Raw genomic sequence first — 24,153 nt, 5'->3', positions numbered from 1 at the left:
GATCATTGTGCCGGGTCCTGGGTTACAGGCGCCTCTTGGGTGCGGCTCGCCCTCCCCTGTAAAGCCACTGCCTCGGGCTCTCCGCGCACGGTGCTGCTGCCTAACCCGCGGCGCTGTCTCCTCTTCAGTCGCGGAGGGGGAGGGCGCCGGCCTGACACCCCCCAGTGTGTGGCACCCAGGGCGGCCCGCCCCCACATAGTACGCCACTGCCTGCCAGTAAATTGTACTTCGGGGAGTTGGCAATACTGAATCCTGGTAACCAACTTCAAGAATTGTCTTACCTCTGTGCTTGCCAACAAGGTTTTCTCCACCAAGTACTAAGACGTATTTTACATGGGGATCAAATACTTATTTTGCTCACTGAACTGCAACTCAATTTATAGCATTTGTTTTATGTGTTTTTTCTGGACTTTTAGTTCAAATACTGTCTCTATCTTTTACAATACATCTATGATAACAATTTATAGACCCTTCATTTCTTTGTAAGTGAGCAAACGTACAAAATCTTCAGGGGATCAAATAATTTCTTTCCCCTCTGTATAATATTTGGGTGTTCTAAGTAATTTTCTAGCAAAAAACACAGATTTTTACTTGAAAACAACAAACATAAAAAAAAAGCCTGGGCTTAAAGTGATGAAACCTTTGCAAACTCAGGTGACAGTCATACCTCAGTCAGCACTATCCCCATGACTGCTTTATAAATATATTTATTATTATATTACAATGAAATGTAAACACCTGATTTCAAAAGAATATAATTAGAACTCAAACATTAAAGCTTAGTTGAAATCAGAAATCAAAGAGGTGAAGTTCAGCATTGCAGGACGATGGATTGCACAATACCTAAGCTCTATCATCAACATGGAATGGATTCCAGAAGTCACCTGGATTTATATTTCTCTAAAACGGAGGACATGGTCTTTGCAGAGGATACTATAACATTTCCAATGGCGTGTCTTCACTATCTGCTCAGCACCGGTATGTACAGCATAGATTGATATTTTCAACCAAAAAAGACTAATGTACATTATAATTTTGTTAATAAAGAGTATCACTCACAATCTCACATGAGTGGAGTCCCCATAGTTCTGTCCTCACAGCTTCCTATTGCTGGTAGAGGGGGAATGTTTTATTTACTGCTCAAAAATCAAGCTGTTTCTATAGAAAAAGTTATTCACCTCATTTTGGGCTCTTCCACATTTTGTTGTGTTACAACCTGCAATTGAAATTGATTTGATTGATATTTGATATCACTAAGATACATGAAATTTAATTTAATTTGTAAATAAATAACAAAGATCAACACAAAAAAAATTGGATTACCTCCCATCATACATCAGACAGGAGGCTCATATCTTATGCATTATCTTTCTTTAATAATGCCCATAGCAGAAATACAACTTTTACAGTGATTTCAAGTAGAAAACGTTTTAACTTGAAAGAAAAGAAAAAACTACAATACCCAGCAGCCCTCAGGCTGGGTCTGCCAATCAAGAGGCAGGACAGCCGGTATATAAGGGGCTGCCTCCTTAGAACCCCCCTCTTTCTTTCTGCTCATGGCAGAGCATACAAGATAAGTTATTTCATGTACCTTTTTTTGTTAGAATCTTTGATTGTGTGCTAATTCGTGGAATTGGGAGTTTCTCCCTAATATTCCCCTGATTTGCATTGTGTCTCCCTGTTACCGTACCCCGGTGTCAGGTAATTTTTGTTAGAATCATTGATTGTTTGCTAATTCGTGGAATATTGGGAGTTTCTCCCTAATATTCCCCCGATTTGCATTTGTCTCCCTGTTACCGTATCCCGGTGTCAGGTAAATTTGGCTTGAACCATGTTTCAATTTTGCATTTGTCTGTGCCCCCCTTTTACCGTATCCCGGTCTCAGGTAGGTTGTTCAAATCATATTTCACATTTTGCATTTTTGTGTCTGTGTCCCTGATACCGAAGCCCGGTGTCAGGTAAGTTTTATCTGAACCACGTTTCAATTGTTCTTTTTATTGTTTCGTGTTGGTAACCCATTCTGACCTGGCTTTGTTCCCTTTCTTTGTTCCCTCCTTTGATGTGGGAAGCTTCGACACCCTCTGCTAAGTCAGCGCTTTCTTCCCCTCACCTTCAGACCCCCCTGTGCTAGTACTTTCCCCCCCCATCCCAACCTTCTGGTTGGGCTCCGGTCGACACGCACCTCCCGGGTGCCTGGACGTTGTGACCGGCGGTCATAACTCCCTCACATAGTTTCTGTGGCATCGCGAGACGTCGCCATTTGCCTGGCCGCGTCACGCGTCTCCTTTCCGATTCGCGCCCTTTTCGCGACGCACCGCGCGCTCCCCTCCGGGCCGCGCGCTCTTCCCTTCGGGGCGCGCGATTTCCCTCCGGGCCGCGCGCCTCCTAGGGGCGAGCGGGACTTCCCTCGGATCACGTTGAGGCCGTAGTCTCGCGAGACTACGTCCTCGAGCCCGGTCCTCGCTCCCCCTGCATCGCTACGCCAGTGTGCGGTGAGCGGTGTAGGGTACAGGACGTGGTTTCTCCGCGTCAGTTTACCCTGACTTGCTGGGGAATCTCTCCCCTCAATGTACTATTCTATACATTGTTGGGGGGAACGCTCATCAGTTCCTCTGCAGTATTGTCCCTGGGGAATTTATTCCCTTAGATATCCTAAATTATAAGTAATTAAATAACTTGTTAGGGAGAATCAAATACATAAATAAATATCTAAATAAATGAATAAGTAGATATAAGTGAATAATGAATAAATAAATATATAAATAAACAAATTATAATGAATAAATATATAAATAAATAAATGAACAAATTATAACCATAATTAAATAAATTAAATTATAGAAATAAATTGAATGAATAAATAAACATATAAATAACAAATTATAATATATAAATAAACAAATAAATTATACATTCTATATTTGAATAAATAAATATATAAATAAATAAATGAACAAATTATTACAATAATTAAATAATTAAAGTATAGAAATAAATATATAAATTATAGTACATAACTTCCAGTTTACTGTGCTGCACTGCTGTGCTATCCGCAGACAGCAGACTCCTCTCCTGTGGCTGGCGACAGGGCCTTACCCCTGCTAGTGCCACGGAAGCGATGGACACAGCCCTAGCAGGCCCAGCCTACCTCGGTGCCGCACAGGCTCCTGAACTAAGCGGTAGGTCCGTCCAGACTTCCAGGGCGTCGGTTGTTCCAAACCCACCTACACCCCCCTATGTCCGGATCACCCGGGAATGATATAACGCCCCTGAGTAGGGCATGGCGTCCCAAACACGCCGCCACGTTGATGTGGCCTCCGACTCCCCGGCAGGGGAAGGAAATAACATGCCCCAGGCAGTATCCTCCCAGGACTGCCGACCCACTGCCTTCCCAGACTCCAATTGACCCCCCAGCCTCGGGGAGATGCTCATGCAGAGGCAGCGGTCCGCTAGACGGACTGAGCCAGACTCCTCGTGGACTCTTCCAGAGTCGTCAGCGGAATACGAGGCGGCTAACACCTTTGAGTCTGAGGATGAAAATGATGATGATTATGTGAGCAGTGGGCACATGGCGCTTCATGACAACGCCAACCCTGAGTCCCAGGGTAAAACCTTATTGGACTCTAGTTGAGTACCATTTTCGATCAGGGGGTGATTAGCCATCCACACTCCGTTGACTGGGCACCTCTACCCGAGGTGACCCAATAGATCGAATGTTGGACCCGGAGATCGGTCGGCACGCTAACCGAACACGTTGAGGGCGGAATCTCGTCCCTCCATTGCCAAATACGGTGGTGCTCACTCCAGAGGTGGATCTCATGATCATGCAGCATTCCAGGAAGGGAATAGAGAGGGCCTTTCGGACCTTACAGTACTGGGTCTTAGATCTTCTGGACCTATCACCAAACCCTACGCCTTAGTGAGCAGGCTACCGCCTCTGTACAGCCGGTGGACCTAGCCCAATGGGATCACGCTAATTGATGATATCATTAAGTCGGTAGGACAATGGAGTTATATTGCCAGACATGGACCTGGTTCCCCAGCTCATTCGGTTTTTCAAGCCTAAACACCGTCCTAATAGACTACAGGTTGCAGGACCTTTGGACCATACAGGCGATAGTAGAGATGGACCCGCTCTCTCTGAGCTTCCTCAGCTACATCTTCCTGATCAGGAAAAAGGAGAGGCGGTTTTCGCCCGGTGGGAGCTCGAGACACCTCACCAAGTTACTAACCCTGCGGAACAGGGGTGAGGCTGAGCATCGACTCGAACGACCTACTGTAATGGCTCGTTCCCCTTGCCTAGCGAGCGAACACGCCTCCTGGATGGTCGGATCGCTTCGAGATCTGGGACTCCTCATAAATCACGAGAAACCTATTCTCTCCCCATATGAGGAGATAGAGTTTTGGGGTTCTGGGCAACTACCGACTACTTCGACTACCCATACCCAATTAGTCGCCATCCGCAGACATCAATATCGTGCTGGGCAGCAGCGAGTGTCCTTGCTCGGATTGACTCGCTTAGTCGGCCTGTTCTCGGCGTCAATCCAGGCCACTTTCCAGCCCCTCTTCACTATCGAGTCCTTCAGAGACTCGAGACTCTACATCTTCGCTAGGGGCTTCGCTATGCAATCTAAGTCGCTTGGACCCAAAAGCCATGATGGAATTACGGTGGTGGTTATGTCATGCCGTCAGACGGAGCGGCGAGACCATATTCTATTCCTCACCAGATTTCGTCATAGGGTCGGATACCAGCCGCCTCGGCTGGGGTGCTCGGTGCAGTCCCTCGTCCACTGGTGGGACGTGGTCCGCAGAGGACTCTCTGCTGCACATCAACACGTAAAACCCCTGACGGCTTTTTTGCCATCAGGAGTCCGTTGCCACACACGTCCAGCTGATGGGTGTTATTGCGTATGGACAACGTACCCGCAGTCCGATACGTCGATCGCTCTAGTAAAGACTTCGGGCACCTCTGCCTGGAATGCAACATCGTTGCGGGATATGCCCCAGACTACCCCAGTATGGTGGCAGATTGGATTTCTTGTTACCTAATCGATTCCAGCTATTGGCGACGACTCCGGTCAGGGTACCTGACCCTCGCTCACTTTGCGGATCCTTCTCTATGGACCCGTTCGTTCCCCGCCTCAAACATCAGTTCCCGCGCTTTTACAACCGTAGGCCAGATCCGGAGGCGCAACCTGTGGACGCCCTCCACACCAAACGTGGTCACAGGGGTCACATTACACGTTTCCCTGTTCCCGATGATCCTCAGGGTCCTCCTTCACATAGCGAACCTGAGAGCATCAGTCGTGCGGCTTGCTCCGTGGTGGCCGACGCAACCATGGTTTTCCCTCCTTCTGAGGATGACTGTGGAACTCCCCAGGTTGCGTCCTCATTCCCCTCATCTCCTCGCTGGTCCGAACGGGGTTCTGCACCCTCTATTCACGAAGCACATCCTACCTCTCCTCACATGGTTGGTTTCGGGGTGCCGGTCGCAGACTACGACCTTTCAGGAACAGATAGGGATCTCTTGGCCTGGGCCCCGGGACTAGATCGGCATCTAGATCAACCTGGGGACTGTGGGTTACTTGGTGTGATCAACGACGGGTCGTTCCCGTTCAGGCGCCTAGGTCTGTAGTGGCCAACTATCTGGCGGACTCTTTGGATTCCGGGAGGCCCTTTAGCCCTCTTCAAGCCTATCGCTCTACGTTCTTAACCTACTACTTCCGTGTAGTCTGGTTACCTGTGGGTAAACATCCGTTGGTATGTCGATTTTGAAGGCGTTAAGTTAAACGCCCAAAGTACCAACACACTTGAGATGTGACCAAGGTCCTGACCATGTTCTCGGACTGGGGGACATTGACACTCTGTTTTGAGGTTATTGTCCTTCGAGCTTACTGTCTTCTTGTGTCTGATTTCCATCATCGTGTGTCAGACGTCAGAGCTTTGGACATATCCGGGCGTCATTCCTCGCCTCAGAGAGTCGAGTCTTTCCGTCGTGCGTGGACAAGGCGGAACTTCAATCGGTTTTTCTACCCGTTCTTCCCCGTACATCCACACCTGTGTGTGGTCCGCTGTCTACAGACTTATGAGTCCTCGACAGCCTTGCTGCGATCTTCGCAATCCTTCCAACTCCTCGTTTCCTACGTTAAACTTCTTTTCCGGTTTCCTCTGTGACTTACTACTAGCGGCGGACTGGTCGTCAGCGACCGCCTTCCGCCAATTCCGCTTTGGACCGGAGGTACACATATCTATGTCAGTTTTGTATATTATTTCGATTGTTATTAGTCATATACATTGTTATAGCTTTGAACTTGCATAAGATATGAGCCTCCTGTCTGATGTATAATTCGAGATTTTCCTAGCTGGTGACGGAAAATATTAATTATATGAAGACAGGAGGCGAGTATCTTCCCTCCCGACCCAACCCTATCACGATGTTGTCTCTCTTGTTCTAGGCCATTGAATCACGCATCCTGCAAGTCGGAGGCTGATACGTCTCGGGAGTTCGTTCTTCGCTATCCCCGTTGGGATGGCTGTTCTCGTTTCAAGAGGTTTAGTTCACCGCAGACCGAAAGTGGAGGTGCCTACTGCGTTCCAGACCCGGAATCTCGATACCGTCGACTGAATCCTGTACCGAAGCTCCAGTTTGCCACGGTTCCGGTGTTTCGAACTGTTTTCTGTTCCAGGTTTCCTGCCGATTCGCCTCAAGAAAGAGGAGGGTTCTAAGGAGGCAGCCCCTTATATACCGGCTGTCCTGCCTCTTGATTGGCAGACCCAGCCTGAGGGCTGCTGGGTATTGTAGTTTTTTCTTTTCTTTCAAGTTAAAACGTTTTCTACTTGAAATCACTGTAAAAGTTGTATTTCTGCTATGGGCATTATTAAAGAAAGATAATGCATAAGATACTCGCCTCCTGTCTTCATATAATTAATATTTTCCGTCACCAGCTAGGAAAATCTCGAATTACCTCCCGACCAATCGCCCTCTGATTTAGTATAATTGGTTGAATGAAGTCTACTTTTGGGTAATTAATGTTCCTGGAGTAAGAAAGTCCAGGATAAGAATTTAGACAAATACCAATCAAGGTTGGGTTCTAGAAATAATTTTTAGAAACAATTTAAACCAGTGGGTTTAAAAAATGGATGCCACTTCCATGGGAGGCAAACAACAACTTCAAGATTAAGCCTCATTTACTCCATCCAATGGCACAATGAAGGGATGGAGAACTTCAACTTGAGGAGGAGAGGTCAACAGTGGCAGCCTGACCCAAAGAAGATTACTGTATTTTCCGGCGTATAAGACGACTTTCTGGATGCAAAAAAATGCATCCAAAGTCGGGGGTCGTCTTATACGCCGGGTACGGTCTCCGTGCTGCGAGAGCGTCGATAATTTAAAAGACGCTCCTTCTCCTCAGAGTGTTCTGTGATAGGAGGAACACAAATCTTCCCAGCAGCGCCTCTGTTCTGTGTTCCTCCTTTTACAGATGCCTTCTCATTCTCGGACGAGATGAGAAGACGTCTGTGATAGGCGGAACACAGAACAGAGGCGCTGCTGGGAAATTTTGTGTTCCGCCTATCACAGAACACTCTGAGGAGAAGACGCGTCTTTTAAATCATTGACGCTCGCAGCACGGAGACTCACCGCACCATTCAGAAAAAAAGTGAGTGATGGCAGTTTGCAGTGATTGCACTGGGGGGCAAGTGATGGCACAGTGGGGGCAAGTGATGGCACAGAGAGGGAACAAGTGATGGCACAGAGAGGGGGCAAGTGATGGAACAGAGAGGGGGCAAGTGATGGCACAGTGAGGGGCAAGTGATGGCACAGTGGGGCAAAGTGATGGCACAGTCGGGGCATGTAATGTAATGGCACAGTGAGGAATGTAATGTACAGTAGGTGTTTGTGATATTGTGCTTTTAGCAGGACAGCGTCGCGCTGATACTCGGCGACAGGGTGCCGAGATCTCGCCGACATCTCACACTCACTGGAATAGTGACAGCACATCCCAGCAAGCGCGTCATAGAAGCGACGGGAGATCCGACTTGGATTCCCGCCAATTCTACACGTGTGCGGCGTTTGTTATGAATCCTGAGGGGGAAGTCCCCGCCGGATTTTAAATAAAAATCCGGCATGGGTCCCCCCCTCAGGAGCATACCGGGCCCTTAGGTCTGTTATGGGTTGTAAGGAGAGCCCCCCTACGCCGAAAAAAACGGCGTAGGGGGTCCCCCTACAATCCATACCAGACCCGTATCCAAAGCACGCTACCCGGCCAGCCAGGAAGGGAGTGGGGACGAGCGAGCGCCCCCCCCCCTCCTGAGCCGTACCAGGCTGCATGCCCTCAACATGGGGGGGTTGGGTGCTCTGGGGCAGGGGGGCGCACTGCGGCCCCCCACCTCAGAGCACCCTGTCCCCATGTTGATGAGGACAGGGCCCCTTCCCGACAACCCTGGCCGTTGGTTGTCGGGGTATGCGGGCGGGAGGCTTATCGGAATCTGGGAGCCCCCTTTAATAAGGGGGCCCCCAGATACCGGCCCCCCCACCCTAAGTGAATGAGTATGGGGTACATCGTACCCCTACCCATTCACCTGCAAGAAAAGTGGTAAAAACACAAATAAACCACACAGTGTATTAAAATATTTTATTTTTCTGCTCCGGAGGCCGCCCCCTGTCTTCTTTATTAGCTCTTTTACCAGGGGGGGCTTCTTCTTTGACGTCTTCGGGTGGGTGGGGGCCGCCGTCTGGTTCTCTTCCACCGCCGGGGGGGGTGGCTTTTAAAAAAGCCCCCACCCCCCCGGCGGGTTTCCTCCGGCGTCTTCGGCGGGGCTCTTCTTCTTCCGCTATCCCGACGGGTCTTCTCCGCTATCCGGGGGGTCTCGCCGCTCTCCTCTGTTGACTCGTCGCACCCCGGTTCTTCGTCTCGCAGTCCGGTCCCTTCTTCCGTGCTGTACGTCTTCTTCCGCGCTGTGACGTCATGTTCTTCACTTCTCTTCTTCTCCCGATGTTGACTCGCCGGTCCTCCTCGCTGAAATGACGGATGCGCGCCTTGCATCGGACCTATATAGGCCTCACAGTCCCATCATGCTCTGTACCTACCCATGTGATACCTACCACGTGGGTAGGTATCACATGGGTAGGTACAGAGCATGATGGGACTGTGAGGCCTATATAGGTCCGATGCAAGGCGTGCATCCGTCATTTCAGCGAGGAGGACCGGCGAGTCAACATCGGGAGAAGAAGAGAAGTGAAGAACATGACGTCACAGCGCGGAAGAAGACGTACAGCACGGAAGAAGGGACCGGACTGCGAGACGAAGAACCGGGGTGCGACGAGTCAACAGCGGAGAGCGGCGAGACCCCCCGGATAGCGGAGAAGACCCGTCGGGATAGCGGAAGAAGAAGAGCCCCGCCGAAGACGCCGGAGGAAACCCGCCGGGGGGTGGGGGCTTTTTTAAAAGCCACCCCCCCCCGGCGGTGGAAGAGAACCAGACGGCGGCCCCCACCCACCCGAAGACGTCAAAGAAGAAGCCCCCCCTGGTAAAAGAGCTAATAAAGAAGACAGGGGGCGGCCTCCGGAGCAGAAAAATAAAATATTTTAATACACTGTGTGGTTTATTTGTGTTTTTACCACTTTTCTTGCAGGTGAATGGGTAGGGGTACGATGTACCCCATACTCATTCACTTAGGGTGGGGGGGCCGGTATCTGGGGGCCCCCTTATTAAAGGGGGCTCCCAGATTCCGATAAGCCTCCCGCCCGCATACCCCGACAACCAACGGCCAGGGTTGTCGGGAAGGGGCCCTGTCCTCATCAACATGGGGACAGGGTGCTCTGAGGTGGGGGGCCGCAGTGCGCCCCCCTGCCCCAGAGCACCCAACCCCCCCATGTTGAGGGCATGCAGCCTGGTACGGCTCAGGAGGGGGGGGCGCTCGCTCGTCCCCACTCCCTTCCTGGCTGGCCGGGTAGCGTGCTTTGGATACGGGTCTGGTATGGATTGTAGGGGGACCCCCTACGCCGTTTTTTTCGGCGTAGGGGGGCTCTCCTTACAACCCATAACAGACCTAAGGGCCCGGTATGCTCCTGAGGGGGGGACCCATGCCGGATTTTTATTTAAAATCCGGCGGGGACTTCCCCCTCAGGATTCATAACAAACGCCGCACGCGTGTAGAATTGGCGGGAATCCAAGTCGGATCTCCCGTCGCTTCTATGACGGCTCTGTCTCCATCGCGGCAAGCCAGCTCGGCGCTGGCTCCCGCGATGGGGCTCGTAGGTGCTCAATCTCGCCGAGAAAGAGAGCGAGATTGACACAAAATCGGGTTCACCTACTGTAATGACACAGTGAGGAATGTAATGTAATGGCACAGTGAGATTTGAAAAAGCCTGTTTCTGTCAGCGGTTCTGGCTCCCCCTCAGCTTCCAGAAAGACTAGTAAGAAGGGAGTAGTCTTATACAGTGAGTATATCCCAAAACCAAAAAAATTCCTGGAAAATTAGGGGGTCGTCTTATACGCCCAGTCGTCTTATACGCCGGAAAATACGGTATTGCAAAACAGAATCATAAACTGGTACCACATTATGATGAGACAATAACAAATAATTATGTCACTCTTATGCCGTGTACACACGATCAGGCTTTTGCCCGGCCAAATCACATCGGAATTCCATCGTAGAAAAATAGAACATGTTCCATATCTAAACTCTAATGGAATTCATCTGAATTTCCGATGAAAAAACTCAGATGGGGCTACACACGATCGGAATTTCCGATGGAAAAGGTCCGTCTGACTTTTTCCATCAGAAATTCACTTTTTATGTTTTTGCTTGCAAAAGGTCAATTCATAAACATTATCACACTTGTTTTCTATCTTAAAGCGGAGTTCCGGCCACAAATTGAAAAAAAAAAACTTTTTAAATATAAATACCCCTGTAATACACAAGCTGAATGTATTCTAGTACAGTTAGTCTGTAAACTAAGGTCCGTTCTGTTAGGTTGTTACAGCATTTAGACACTTTATAAAATATAAATTGACTGGGGCCATCTTAAGTGTGGGCATCATGAAGCCAGACTGTATGACTTCCTGGATTTCAGCCTCGCACATGCTCAGTGCTGTAGAAGCAGTGTAATGGTTTCAGATCAGTTTTCAATAGCAACGGGAGTGTCAGAGGAAGTTACCGCCCCTTATCTATGCAAAGCAAACCTCTCCTCCCCTCCTCCCCTCCTCTCCCCCCCCCCTCCTTCCAGGAACCAGTAAATATACAAAATAATTTGTTCCTGTGCAGATATATCTACATAACAAAATGATATATATCTCTTGTTATATATGTGGTGTGTATACATATACCAGACATGTGCACTGTCAATAAATTCATTTTGTTAGTGCGGTGATGTTAGTGCTGTGATGTTAGTGCTGTGATGTTAGTGCTGTGATGGCGCGGTGATGTTAGTGCGGTGATGTTAGTGCGGTGATGTTAGTGCGGTGATGTTAGTGCGGTGATGTTAGTGCTGTGATGTTAGTGCTGTGACATTAGTGCGGTGATAGTGCGGTGGTGATGTTAGTGCGGTGACATTAGTGCGGTGACATTAGTGCTGTGATGTTAGTGCTGTGATGTTAGTGCGGTGATGTTAGTGCTGCGATGTTAGTGCTGCGATGTTAGTGCTGTGATGTTAGTGCGGTGATGTTAGTGCGGTGATGTTAGTGCTGTGATGTTAGTGCGGTGATGTTAGTGCTGCGATGTTAGTGCGGTGATGTTAGTGCGGTGGTGACATTAGTGCTGTGATGTTAGTGCTGCGATGTTAGTGCAGTGATGTTAGTGCGGTGATGTTAGTGCTGTGATGTTAGTGCTGTGATGTTAGTGCTGTGATGTTAGTGCGGTGACAGTGCAGTGATGTTAGTGCGGTGACGGTGCGGTGACAGTGCGGTGATGTTAGTGCGGTGACGGTGCGGTGATGTTAGTGCGGTGACAGTGCGGTGATGTTAGTGCGGTGACAGTGCTGTGATGTTAGTGCGGTGATGTTAGTGCGGTGATGTTAGTGCGGTGACGGTGCGGTGACAGTGCGGTGATGTTAGTGCGGTGACGGTGCGGTGACGGTGCGGTGATGTTAGTGCGGTGACAGTGCGGTGATGTTAGTGCGGTGATGTTAGTGCGGTGATGTTAGTGCGGTGACGGTGCGGTGATGTTAGTGCGGTGACAGTGCAGTGATGTTAGTGCGGTGATGTTAGTGCGGTGACGGTGCGGTGACGGTGCGGTGATGTTAGTGCGGTGACAGTGCGGTGATGTTAGTGCGGTGACAGTGCGGTGATGTTAGTGCGGTGATGTTAGTGCGGTGATGTTAGTGCGGTGACAGTGCGGTGATGTTAGTGCGGTGATGTTAGTGCGGTGATGTTAGTGCGGTGATGTTAGTGCGGTGACGGTGCGGTGACGGTGCGGTGACGGTGTGGTGACATTATGTGCAGAGTGGGGGGAGGTACAGATGATCAGGCATACAGAGCACATCTCGGTCTGTGTAGATCTGTATGTGAGTACAGTGATCTGTATGTGAGTACAGTGATCATAGTACAGCCCCGCCTCCCTGCACTAGAATTGTAACACACAGTGCAGAGCGATGTTGCAATGTACAGGGAGGCGGGGCTGTACAGGGAGGCGGGGCTGTACAGGGAGGCGGGGCTGTACTATGCTAGGTGCTCTCACATACAGATCTATCAGACAGAGATTCGCTCTCTCTGCCTGATGATCTGTATCTCCGTGCATCGGAGACAGATGGCAGGTGGGCGGGTGGTGGAGGGAGGAGGACGGGGGCGGCGGTGACGGACGGGTGGAGGAGCTAGGACGGGGGCGGTGCTATGACGGGGGCGGTGCTAGGACGGGTGGAGGAGCTAGGACGGGGGAGGAGTTGGAGAGGGAGAAGAGGAAGGACACCACCTCTATGGGCGGCACTGGCCTCCCTCCCTCCCGCCCCCCGAGATGTTCATCCACGGCTGCGATGTTCAGCCCAGCCTCCTGGGATTGAAGACACACATATCCCAGGAGGCATAGCAGCGCTGGATGCGGCGGGGGGGCCATTCCGCCGCGGCGGGGGAATAAGACACTCACAGATAAAAACGTGAGTTTTTAAAAGACAAAAATAAAACATCCCAAATGTATTTAAAGGGGCAGTGTAAAAACGAATGCAAAGAAGTTGTAAAATAGGGTGGAACTCCGCTTTAAAGGCCCAGTTTACACTTGTAGGACTTGTCATGTAACTTTGGACCCCAAAGTCACATGACAAGTTGCACCCCCTATGTTTTCCAATGAGTACCGTTCATATTTGTGTGACACACAGGATTTTTTTCCTTCCGCTTTTATGGAGCGTCAGGCGTTTTTAATTTATTTTTTACAGATTAAAAATGTCTCTCCGTGTTATTCTATGTGTCCACATAGGCTTTTAGTAGCTTTTAGTGGCATAGGCGTTTGCAAGCTGCAAAAAACCCCAAGGCCAGCGCATTCTTGAGCAGCAGCATTACAGCTGTAAAAATGCCTGATGCGGCTAAACGCATGTTAATGCTGTATACAGCGTTAGGCCACGTCAATAGTTTTTAACCACTTGTCGACCGCCGCATGTACATTTACATTGGCAGAATGGCGCGGCTGCGCGAAGGGACGTAACTGTACATCCCTTTGAATTTTCCACAGTGCGGGCGCGCGTACACCCCTGCCGCAAGCTCCGTGGCCATGCCCCCAGGACCGGCGGACTCGATGTCCACCGATGTCCCCCAATTGTGTCGCAGAGATGCAGAACAGGGAAATGCCTATGTAAACAAGGCATTTCACTGTTCTGCCTTGTGACAGCTGATCTACTGCTCCCTGTCATCTGGAGCAGTGATCAGTGTCATGTCACTGGTATCCCATCCCCCCACAGTTAGAATCACTCAATAGGACACACTTAACCCCTTCCTCGCCTCCTAGTGGTTAACCTCTTCCCTGCCAGTGTCATTTACACAGTAATCAGTGCATTTTTATAGCACTGATCGCTGTATAAATGACAATAGCGTCAAAAGTGCCTGATGTGTCTGCCATAATGTCGCAATCACAATAAAAATCAAAGATCGCCGCCTTTACTAGTAAAAGAAAATATTAATAAAAATGCCTATTTTGTAGATGCTATAACTTTTGCACAAACCAATCAATATACCGCAGGCTTATTGCGTTTTTTTTTTTACCAAAAATATGTAGAAGAATACATATCGGCCTAAACGGAGAAAGAAATTCGTTTTTCTATATACTTTTTGTGGGTATTTATTATAGCAAAAAGTTAAAAATATTGCTTTTTTGTTTTAATTGTCACTCTTTTTTTGTTTATAGCGCAAAAAATTAAAACTGCAGAGGTGATCAACTACCACTAAAATAAAGCTCTATTTGTAGGAAAAAAAGGGCGTCAATTTTGTTTGTACGACCACGCAATTGTCAGTTAAAGAGACTCAGTGCCGAATCGCAAAAAATGGCCCGGTCATTTGGCAGTCAAATCCTCTGGGGCTAAAGTGGTTAAGCTGTAGCAATTGGATTTGGAAGTGGAAAATAGAAGAGGGTAGAGAAACACTGCTAAAAGCTAACGCAGTTATACGCAGCTAAATAGGCATTAACACCAATGCAAAACTCTTCTAAAAGCGCGTTTTTCCTGGTGTCGGTACTGGCTTTGCAGCTTGTTTTTTTTTTTTTTAACACACTGTGTGCATGAAGCCTTAAAGTCATAGTGACTTTTAAGTAAACCCTCAAAAGTTGCATGAAAGTCACACCTGAATCATATACATGCGTGTGCAACTTTGTAGCGCACACGCAGTCACATGGTCAAAGCCAGAGTCGCAGCAAAGTTGCACTTGTCCAAAGTGGCATCAAAGTCACATCAAGTCACACTGTAAAATCGCAGTGGAAATCACACAATTTTGAAGTCGCACAAGTGTGAATGGAGCCTAAATGATCAGAACAGATGTAGAGCATAGTGACTGTTTCTCTGCAACTGGCCCTCTGACCCCTATACTCTCCTTACTCTCTCTCTCGCTCTCCCTCTCTCTCTCTCTCTCTCTATCTCTCTCTCTCTTTCCCAGCTCCTTGCTCATCTGGTGCTTTCATATATGGAGGATAATGTGACATATAATGGTGACTGGCCTAGCAGGAAATCCGAGAGCCATATAATATATTGGTTGGGAACAATTTTTTAAAGCTATTTTCACCTAGCAGTGTCATTAAATGCCAAATGTTATGAAAATGTGAAATCTCTTTTTTAGCAGTGAAAATAGTTTTGGGTAAGATAACATCTGACTCTCTAATATTCCTGCAGGTCGAATTAAGGGTACGTTTTTGATTGATATCAGCCTTGGTTCCTTCATTCACCATCTTTTTTCCGCCTCTAACTTCTTCAAAAAAATAGTCCTATTAAAATTCCAAGAGAGATGTATCATGGAACTGAACAGATGGCTACATGACCGTACCGGAGCATATGATTGGTCGCATACATCATCAGTCGCGGCTGAGTTAGAAGGAACGAGGTGACTTGTCCCTTTCTAATTTTTGCATTTTAGGTTGCAGAAGATTGTTTCTTTAAAGGCAACTTTCTATTCCAAATAGGCACTTTACAATATACAATTGAGGGAAAATATAAATAAATGTCTAAATTAAGGTGATATTATTGGATGTGTGGCCAACCAGACCCTTTTCCTCTACTGTGAAGCCAATAACGAACAGGCCCGATACCTGGTAGACATGTGCAATCATTTTCGTCGAATTTCAGGGATTTTCACGTTCGTTTTAACAAACGATAACGAATGTGCAGAGTCTGAAATCCAAAAGATCCGACATAAAAAATGCTTTATTTTTGTTTCGTTCCGACAACAGTTGGATATAGATAGAAGATTCGACGTGACGGTGACAATAGCGATCTGTGTCTATTGAATCTGCGGTTGAATGTGCCTAACCTAACTCTATTAGTCCGAGATTATTCTACATAGAGAGGAAAGATTCAACAACATTATAGAGACATGAAAATTCAACATAGAGAGAAAAGAGTCGACATAGAGAGACATGAAGATTCGACGAAGCAGCTAAAAACATACGATCGCCACGAGCGGACATTTATGGTCAAATGCTCCACCCATAGGCTATAGAAGAATTTTAATGTTGGCTGACTAGTAATAATAATTAATAAATATTATCATTACTAGTCATACAACATTAGAATTCTAATATAGCTTGTGGGCGGAACATTTGACTGGAAATGTACGATTGCGGCATTGTACAATTTAGCTTCTCCGTCGAATCTTCTTAGAACATTCGACAGACACCATAAGCCTTCAATTGACAGATTCGACCTTAATTAATTTGGATTTTACGAATGCATTTTTTAATGAAACCAAATAAAAAAAACAAATTTCAGAAGTAACTAAATCATTTTAATTTTTGGACGAAAACGAAATTCCAAATTAAAAAAATTCAGTGTGCACATGTCTGGTACCTGGTATCAGGCTGGGTTCACACTACTACACTACTTTGATCCTACTTTGCTCTGCTACATTGGTCCTACATTTATCCTACATTGGTCCTACATCCATCCTACTTTCATGAACAGGATACTACTTTGGTCCGACTTCAATGATATTCAATGGGCCTGAAGTAGGATCAATGTAGGACCAAAAGTAGTACAGGGAGCATTTTCAAAGTCGGACCGACTTGTGTAGGACGCTACAAGACGCTCTCATAGGGAAACATTGAACACAGAGCAAAGTAGGATGAAAGTAGTGTAGTAGTGTGAACCCAGCCTTAGGCTGGGTTCACACTACAACACTACTTTCATCCTACTTTGCTCTGCTACATCGGTCCTACATTTATCCTACAATGGTCCTACATCCATCCTACTTTCATGAACAGGATACTACTTTGGTCCAACTTCAATGATATTCAATGGGCCGGAAGTAGGATCAATGTAGGACCAAAAGTAGTACAGGGAGCATTTTCAAAGTCGGACCGACTTGTGTAGGACGCTACAAGACGCTCTCATAGGGAAACATTGAACACAGAGCAAAGTAGGATGAAAGTAGTGTAGTAGTGTGAACCCAGCCTTATGCAGGAGATGGTACAGGTGGAGCCCAACCTTAAGCAGTGATTACTCGTAACATGTGACCAACCAGACCATTTTCCTCTACTATGAAGCCTATGGGAGATGTCACCACCCAGGCATTGCAGCCGTTGTCGGCGATCTCTCCTCTCCAAGGAAGCCGACTGCTGAGAAGATCATGTGACCGGACTAGAGCACCTTCAGACTAGGTAAGTATAGACATCTTTACTTTACAGGGTAGTTAATATAAGGCTTAGAATACAAGTGGGAGCAGGTTGAATTTTAGAGAGTATTTGATTGGACTTCTAGTTCAATAGCTCAATCTGTAACTTATGTATAGGACTTAGATTAGTGACTCCTTGGAGTTCCAGCTCTCTCTAGTTTTTCTGATAGACATCAGCTTGGGTGTCCCCAATGCAGACAAAGGTTTTTAACTGTGTTGAAGTCAATAGGGGTACATTTTTTGATGGTCACTTTTGGCCCTTTGATAAGGGAGGTGTATCTGAAGTCCATTCTCTGCTGATGTCATAGATATCTGTCCAGGCACTGCATCATCCCAACAATGGGAGTCGGGATCCACAAGGTGCCTGGACTGACACCCGTCTCAGCCTCTCAGCGAGCAGCCCCTCAACAGGTTAGTGCTCCAATGAGCACGGAGGGAGATGAGCAGAAAGCTGTGACTGCCAGTCTACAGCTCTCAGCTCACAGAGCTGTGAAAACAGAGCAATCGGCGATGTTCGATCGCTCGGTTTTCAGTGCAGAGGCACTAGTGGACTGCTGCTGCACCGGTGGACCGTCACTGCAAAAGAAATACTCTAGTTTTCAATGTTGTGCATTTTCCACTTTTATACTTTTTTAGAATTTTGTATGTCTGTTTTTTCCTCATCACATCACTTATGTATAATTATCAAAATCAGCCCTGTTTTTACTTAATGTCATTTTCACATGGTACCTTCCAGCGGCGGCTGGTGGGTCGGCCAGTTGGCTGGTCAGCGGGCACAGCAGCAACACAGTGTGGCCCGGGAAACACCTCCTCTCCAGTCCAGACAGTGCAGAGTGCAGACACAGGCCATGCGTTCCACGGAGCGTGCGACATCACTTCCCAGTTTACCACTGGCAAGGGAAACCGGAAGTGATGTCGTAACTTGGATGGAAAGCACCGCCCATGTCCTTGTGTGGTACCAATGTCCATCAAAGCTCCCAGCCGTAGTGATACACTATGGGCACCAGGCAGAGGTTGTCCGGCGCGATGGACTGCGCCACAAAGCAGCTCAAAAGTCCGGCGTCCGAACACAGTGCACCTAAGGACCCTTTCTTTTTTTTAAAGGGCCAGTTTTAAAAATGTTGTGAACCAGTAGGAGCTGTACAATGGAACCAAGTTTGTGCAGGTGGAAGGAAGAAGAGGAATCTGTAAATAGGGAGGAAGTTGTCCCCGTTTTTAATTGTTGGACATTTTCCAATTGGGCATCTCCAAATCCCTTATCCAGGGCCATATTAATGCAAGGGCACTCCTGGGCACTGCCCAGGGGCCCAAGGTGCATGGGGCCCCACAATACAGTAATCTTGCATTACATCATATTTGCCAACTGTCTGGGACATTCATGCTTTTTATAAACTGTCCCGAAAAGGCCGTGACTCGGAAAGCGTCCCAGAACCTATACTGTGCCCTCCTGATCCCAGTATTGTGCCCTCCTGACCCCTCCTGTACTGTGTCTTTCTGCATTCCCTTCTGTACTGTGCCCTTTGTATTGGTTAGTGTTTGATTTATGGAATGCTTTCCTTTTGTAAAATGTATTTTATTGAAAGTACTACTGAATCTATGTTTAATTCTATCAACTATTTATACTTTATTTCTTGAAAGTAGGTGTGTAAATTGGGGCAAGCTGATAGGGGCCCCAATGCATTACTTTGCCCAGGAGCCCATGATGCTATTAACATGACCCTGCCTTTACCCCATCCAAGTTGTCACCCACTAATAAAACAACAACAAAAACAAGCCAAAGGTCTGATTGATCACTGTGCCTGGATACAAGAAGGAAATGCTGTGTGACTGGCTGTGCAGTAGTGGGGAACCCTGCCATTAGCAACTCCTACGGGGGTAGTGCTATACAGTGCCTGCCGCCGCCCCTCCTGTAGTCACAAAAAAAAAAACGGGCCCTTTAAGAATTGTTATTTTGCTTGTTTTGTCATTTTAACTTTAACTTTAACTGCAGTTCTGGCGGCCGTCTATAGAGGGCGCTGCAGCGCCACCCCCTCTCGCAAATAACATACATTCATGTATTGCATGAATGTATGTTATTATTGTTGCCAGCTGTCGCTGGTCTATTCATATAACTAGACCTTAGGGCGCCGATTACATGAATAATGGCAGCTGGTTGGCTGAGCGGAAGCCAGCGGCTCTGATAGGTTTTCCGAGTACAGCCCTCCGGCTCTCGGATGACTATCCTCGGAACGCAGCCCCCCTGCGTTCCTTGGATAAGACTGACGGACGTTTCAGCCAATCAGGTTCCCGGATTCTTGTTCTTGGTAACCTAATTGGCTGAAGCGTCACCAAGGCGGGAGAAGATTCAAGACATCGAGGGACATAAAAGCAGAAAGGTAAGTGCATTTTACAGTGGTGCTGTGATCAATCGTGTCATGAAAACCTGATTTTATTTTATTCCCATCACATCTGTAATTGTAGGGGAACATAACATGCAAAGGGGATATTAATTACTTTAGTAAATCAGCTGTGATTGCAATTAAATGGACATCCCTGTGTCCAGACAGGGGCTGAAATGTACAGCTGTCCTTCTCATCACATTTCCAGTATAGAAAGTCACAGTTTGCAAAGTCAACGAGATATAGTAAATCAGCCTCTATAATGTACATATTACACAGAGCAATGCTATTCCCAGACATGACCAGCCTCTATTACACAGTGCAATGCTATTCGTAGACATGATCAGGGTAAATCAGTCTCTATAATGTACATATTGCATTGTGCAATGTTTTTCTATGATGTAATGAGCCTCTATAATGTACATATTAAGCAATGCTATTCCTAGACATGATCAGGGTGAATCAGCCTCTATAATGTACACATTAAACAGAGCAGTGCTATTCTTAGACATGATCAGAATAAACGACCCTCCAAAATGTGCATATTACACAGAGCAATGTTATTCATATAGGATCAGTGGCCCAGATTCAAAGAGATTTGCTCTTTTTTTGCGGAGGCACAGGGCAACGATTTTGCCCTGCGCCCCCGCAAATTTGCGCCGCTGCCCTCGATTCACGGAGCAGTATCTCCGTAAATTGCGAGGGCGCGCCGGCAAAATTGCCCGGCGTAAGCGTGCGCAATGTAAATGATCCCGCCGGGGGCGGGAATCATTTAAATTAGGCGCGCTCCCGCGCCGAGCGTATAGCGCATGCTCCGTCTGGAAACTTTCCCGACGTGCATTGCGGCAAATTAAGTCGCAAGGACGTCATTTGCTTCAAAGTGAACGTGAATGGCGTCCAGCGCCATTCACGAATCACTTACGCAAACTACGTAAAATTTGAACGTCGCGACGCGGGAAGGGCGGGTATACTTTAGCTTTGGCTGCCCCTAATATTAGAAGGGGCAGCCTTACGCTAAAAACGCTGTACGGAAACTCCGTACATTGCGTACGCAGGGCCCGCGCAACTTTGTGAATCGGTGTTAGTATGCAATTTGCATACTATACGCTGATCACAATGGGAGCGCCCCCTAGCGGTCAACGCAAGAATGCAGCCTAAAATCAGCGTGGCATAAGAGCCTTATGCCACGCAGATTTTAGGCTGCAGTTGGCGTTACAATGTTCCTGAATCAGGAGCATTCGTAACGCCGGAGCAAGTAAGCAATTGCGCTGTGTAACCTATGGTGTGTAAATAAGCCTCTATAATGTACATATTACATGCAATGTTATTCTATGATGTAATCAGCCTCTATAATGTACACAGAGGCGACAAAGGGCACAGTGGCATCAATGGGCACAGTGGCGACAAAGGGCACAGTGGCATCAATGGGCACAGTAGTGACAATGGGCACAGTGGCAACAATTAAAGGGTCACTAAAGGAAAACATTTTTTAGCTAAATAGTTTCCTTTACCTTACTGCAGTCCTGGTTTCATGTCCTCATTGTTTGTTTTTGCTTTGATGTTGCTGTAATTCCTCTCTGTTCTGGACACTTCCTGGATGTCTGTTTCCTGATAACCACAGTACTGGGAGATTTCTCTCTGTGGTCACTAATCAAGGAGGTGTGATTACTTTGGGCCGGATTCAGAAAGAAGATACGACGGTGTATCTCCTGATACGCCGTCGTATCTCTGAGTTCCGGCCGTCGTATCTATGCGCCTGATTAATAGAATCAGGTTACGCCTATGCCTATGCCTAAAATCCGACAGGTGTAAGTGACTTACACCGTCGGATCTTAGGCTGCAATTCCAGGCCGGCTGCTAGGTGGCGCTTCCATATCTTTTATGCGTCGAATATGCTAATGAGCATTTACGCCGATTCAGAAACGAACGACCGCCCGGCGCTTTTTTTTTATGTCGATTGCGTTCTGCTTTTTCCAGCGGAAAGTTACCCCTGCTATAGGAGGGGTAAGTGCGGCGTATCCTATGTTAAGTATGGCCGTCGTTCCCGCGCCGAGTTTTGCATTTTTTACGTCGTTTGCGTAAGTCGTTTGCGAATACGGCCGGACGTAATTTACGTTAACGTCGAAACCAATGACGTCCTTGCGACGTCATTTGGAGCAATGCACGCTGGGAACATTTGCGGACGGCGCATGCGTTGTTCAATCGACGCGGGGAAGCGCCTGATTTAAATTGTACCGCCGGGAGATTTACGATACGCCGCTGCAACTTTAGAGGCAAGTGCTTTCTGAATAAAGCACTTGCCTCAAAAAATTGCGGCGGCGTAACGTAAATCAGATAGGTTACATGGATCTAAAGATCTGCTAACCTATCTGAATCTGGCCCTGTGTGTCTAAAACCCCTCAGCACAAATCAGTTTTGTTTTACAATCCATCACTGCCCTCTACTGGCTCTGTACATCAGAGAACCAGGAAACAACAGCAAAAACAAAACGAAACTGTAGGTACATTATATGATTGGTTTTTATCTATTTTTAATAATTTTTAAAGGGAATCAGTTAACTATTATGTCTCTATACCCTGTAAACAGTCATTTCAGCAAAAATTTTGTTTTCCTTTAGTGACCCTTTAAAGGGCACAGTGACATGCACAGTGGCAACAATGGGCACAGTGGCGACAATTAAAGGGCACAGTGTTGACAATTGGCACAGTGGCGACAATTGAGGGGCATAGTGGTGACAATTGGCACAGTGGCGACAATTAAGGGGCACAGTGGCTGCGTTTGATGGCATGGCACAGTGGTGACAATTGATGGCACAGTGGCTGTGTTTGATGGCATGGCACAGCGACTGCGTTTGATGGCATGGCACAGCGACTGCGTTTGATGGCATAGCACAGTGACTGCGTTTGATGGCATGGCACAGTGACTGCGTTTGATGGCATGGCACAGCGGCTGCGTTTGATGGCATGGCACAGTGACTGCGTTTGATAGCATGGCACAGTGGTGCGAATTGATGGCATAGTGACTGCATTTTATGGCATGGCACAGTGGTGACAATTGATGGCACAGTGGCTGCGTTTGATGGCATGGCACAGTGGTGATAATTGATGCCACAGTGGCTGCGTTTGGCATGGCATAGTGACTGCATTTGATGGCATGGCACAGTGGTGACAATTGATGACACAGTGGCTGCATTTGATGGGCACAGTGAGGCTGCAATTTTTTTCTTTTTTCTTTTTTTTTTTTACGTTTGCGCCCCCTCCAAACATTTTGAGCACCAGCCGCCAATGGTGCTATACTAGTATGACAATTTTATTTTAATTTGTCAAATTACAGTCTAACTGAATGTTGGCAGAATTGCTCATCACACCACATCACTGTATATTGAAATCTTTCCTGTAATGTCCATATTATGTATTTTTTCCTTTTAGAGATCAACTTCAGGAGAAAGAAATGCGCCTAAGGTCGTCCATCATGCAGATTTTGAAATGTGATTTTGAACAGGAAAACATAACTTCCCCGGTGCTGCTACCACTTGCTGATTGTATTATGAGTGTGTGGATACTGGAAGTTATCAGTAAAAATGAAGATGAATACATGAAGAATCTGGAGAAGATAATAAAGCTGCTAAAACCTGGAGGCCAACTGTTACTTATTGGGGCATTAGATACAACTTACTGGACTGCTGGAACAGAACAATTCCATTGTTTTAAATGCAATGAGGAGTTTGTAAAAAACGCCTTTGGTAAGGTGGGTTTAGTCATTGATTACTGTGCAGTGCAGAGGAGAAGCAATGTCAGCGATCTCACTGATTATAAAGCTGCTCTATTCATTGTAGGACGCAAAGGGGAGTAGATGATTGGAGCCAAATAGAGCCAAATAGAATTATGTAATGATCTACTAATGGCAGTCAGAAATCACAGCAGTTGTGCTAAAGTCAGTAATGTTATTTTGCAATAATCTGTGTTAAATTGTGTTATCAAATATCACTATCTTAATAAAGATCATTCAGTATATACTGTAATTGTGTGTTGACTTGTCTTAGAACAATATTGTAAACCTTTTATGTATACAATATATATTTTTATCTATTTATTGATAACCAACGCATTTCAGGACATTTATTGTGTCCCTTTCATCAGAATATGGATAAATATTATATAAAAATACAATATCAGATACAGTGTATGGATAATATATAAGAAAACATAAAAAAAACATTATCAGGTTCAATACCTAAACATTATTAAATGTTTATGAGGAGAAGAAAAATAGAAGAGATTACATTGATAATTGTTGTACAGGAGGGCAGGGATGGGTCCTGGATGGCAGCTATAGTTCCCCACTATTTGGGTTGTGGTCCCTTTAACCACTTGGTTACTGGGCACTTTTACCCCCTTCCTACCCAGGCCAATTTTCAGCTTTCAGCGCTGTCACACTTTGAATGACAATTCGAATGACAATTCAGCGGTCATGCTACACTG

General features: G+C 46.8%; 1 protein-coding gene across 1 annotated transcript; it reads left to right on the top strand.

The window, feature by feature from the left end:
• Positions 1–782: 782 nt before the first annotated feature.
• On the top strand, positions 783–23,687 carry LOC120915637 (indolethylamine N-methyltransferase-like). Its single transcript, XM_040326308.1, has 3 exons — positions 783–978; positions 15,302–15,509; positions 23,101–23,687. Exons 1-3 carry the CDS (start codon positions 828–830, stop codon positions 23,522–23,524), a joined length of 783 nt encoding a protein of 260 aa, XP_040182242.1. The 5' UTR covers positions 783–827; the 3' UTR covers positions 23,525–23,687.
• Positions 23,688–24,153: the final 466 nt, after the last annotated feature.

Source organism: Rana temporaria, chromosome 10, assembly GCF_905171775.1.
Source record: "Rana temporaria chromosome 10, aRanTem1.1, whole genome shotgun sequence".
In the NCBI taxonomy this organism is placed as follows: Eukaryota; Metazoa; Chordata; class Amphibia; order Anura; family Ranidae; genus Rana; species Rana temporaria.
The sequence above is the reverse complement of the archived record's forward strand: the minus strand, read 5'-3'. Positions and strand labels throughout refer to the sequence as shown.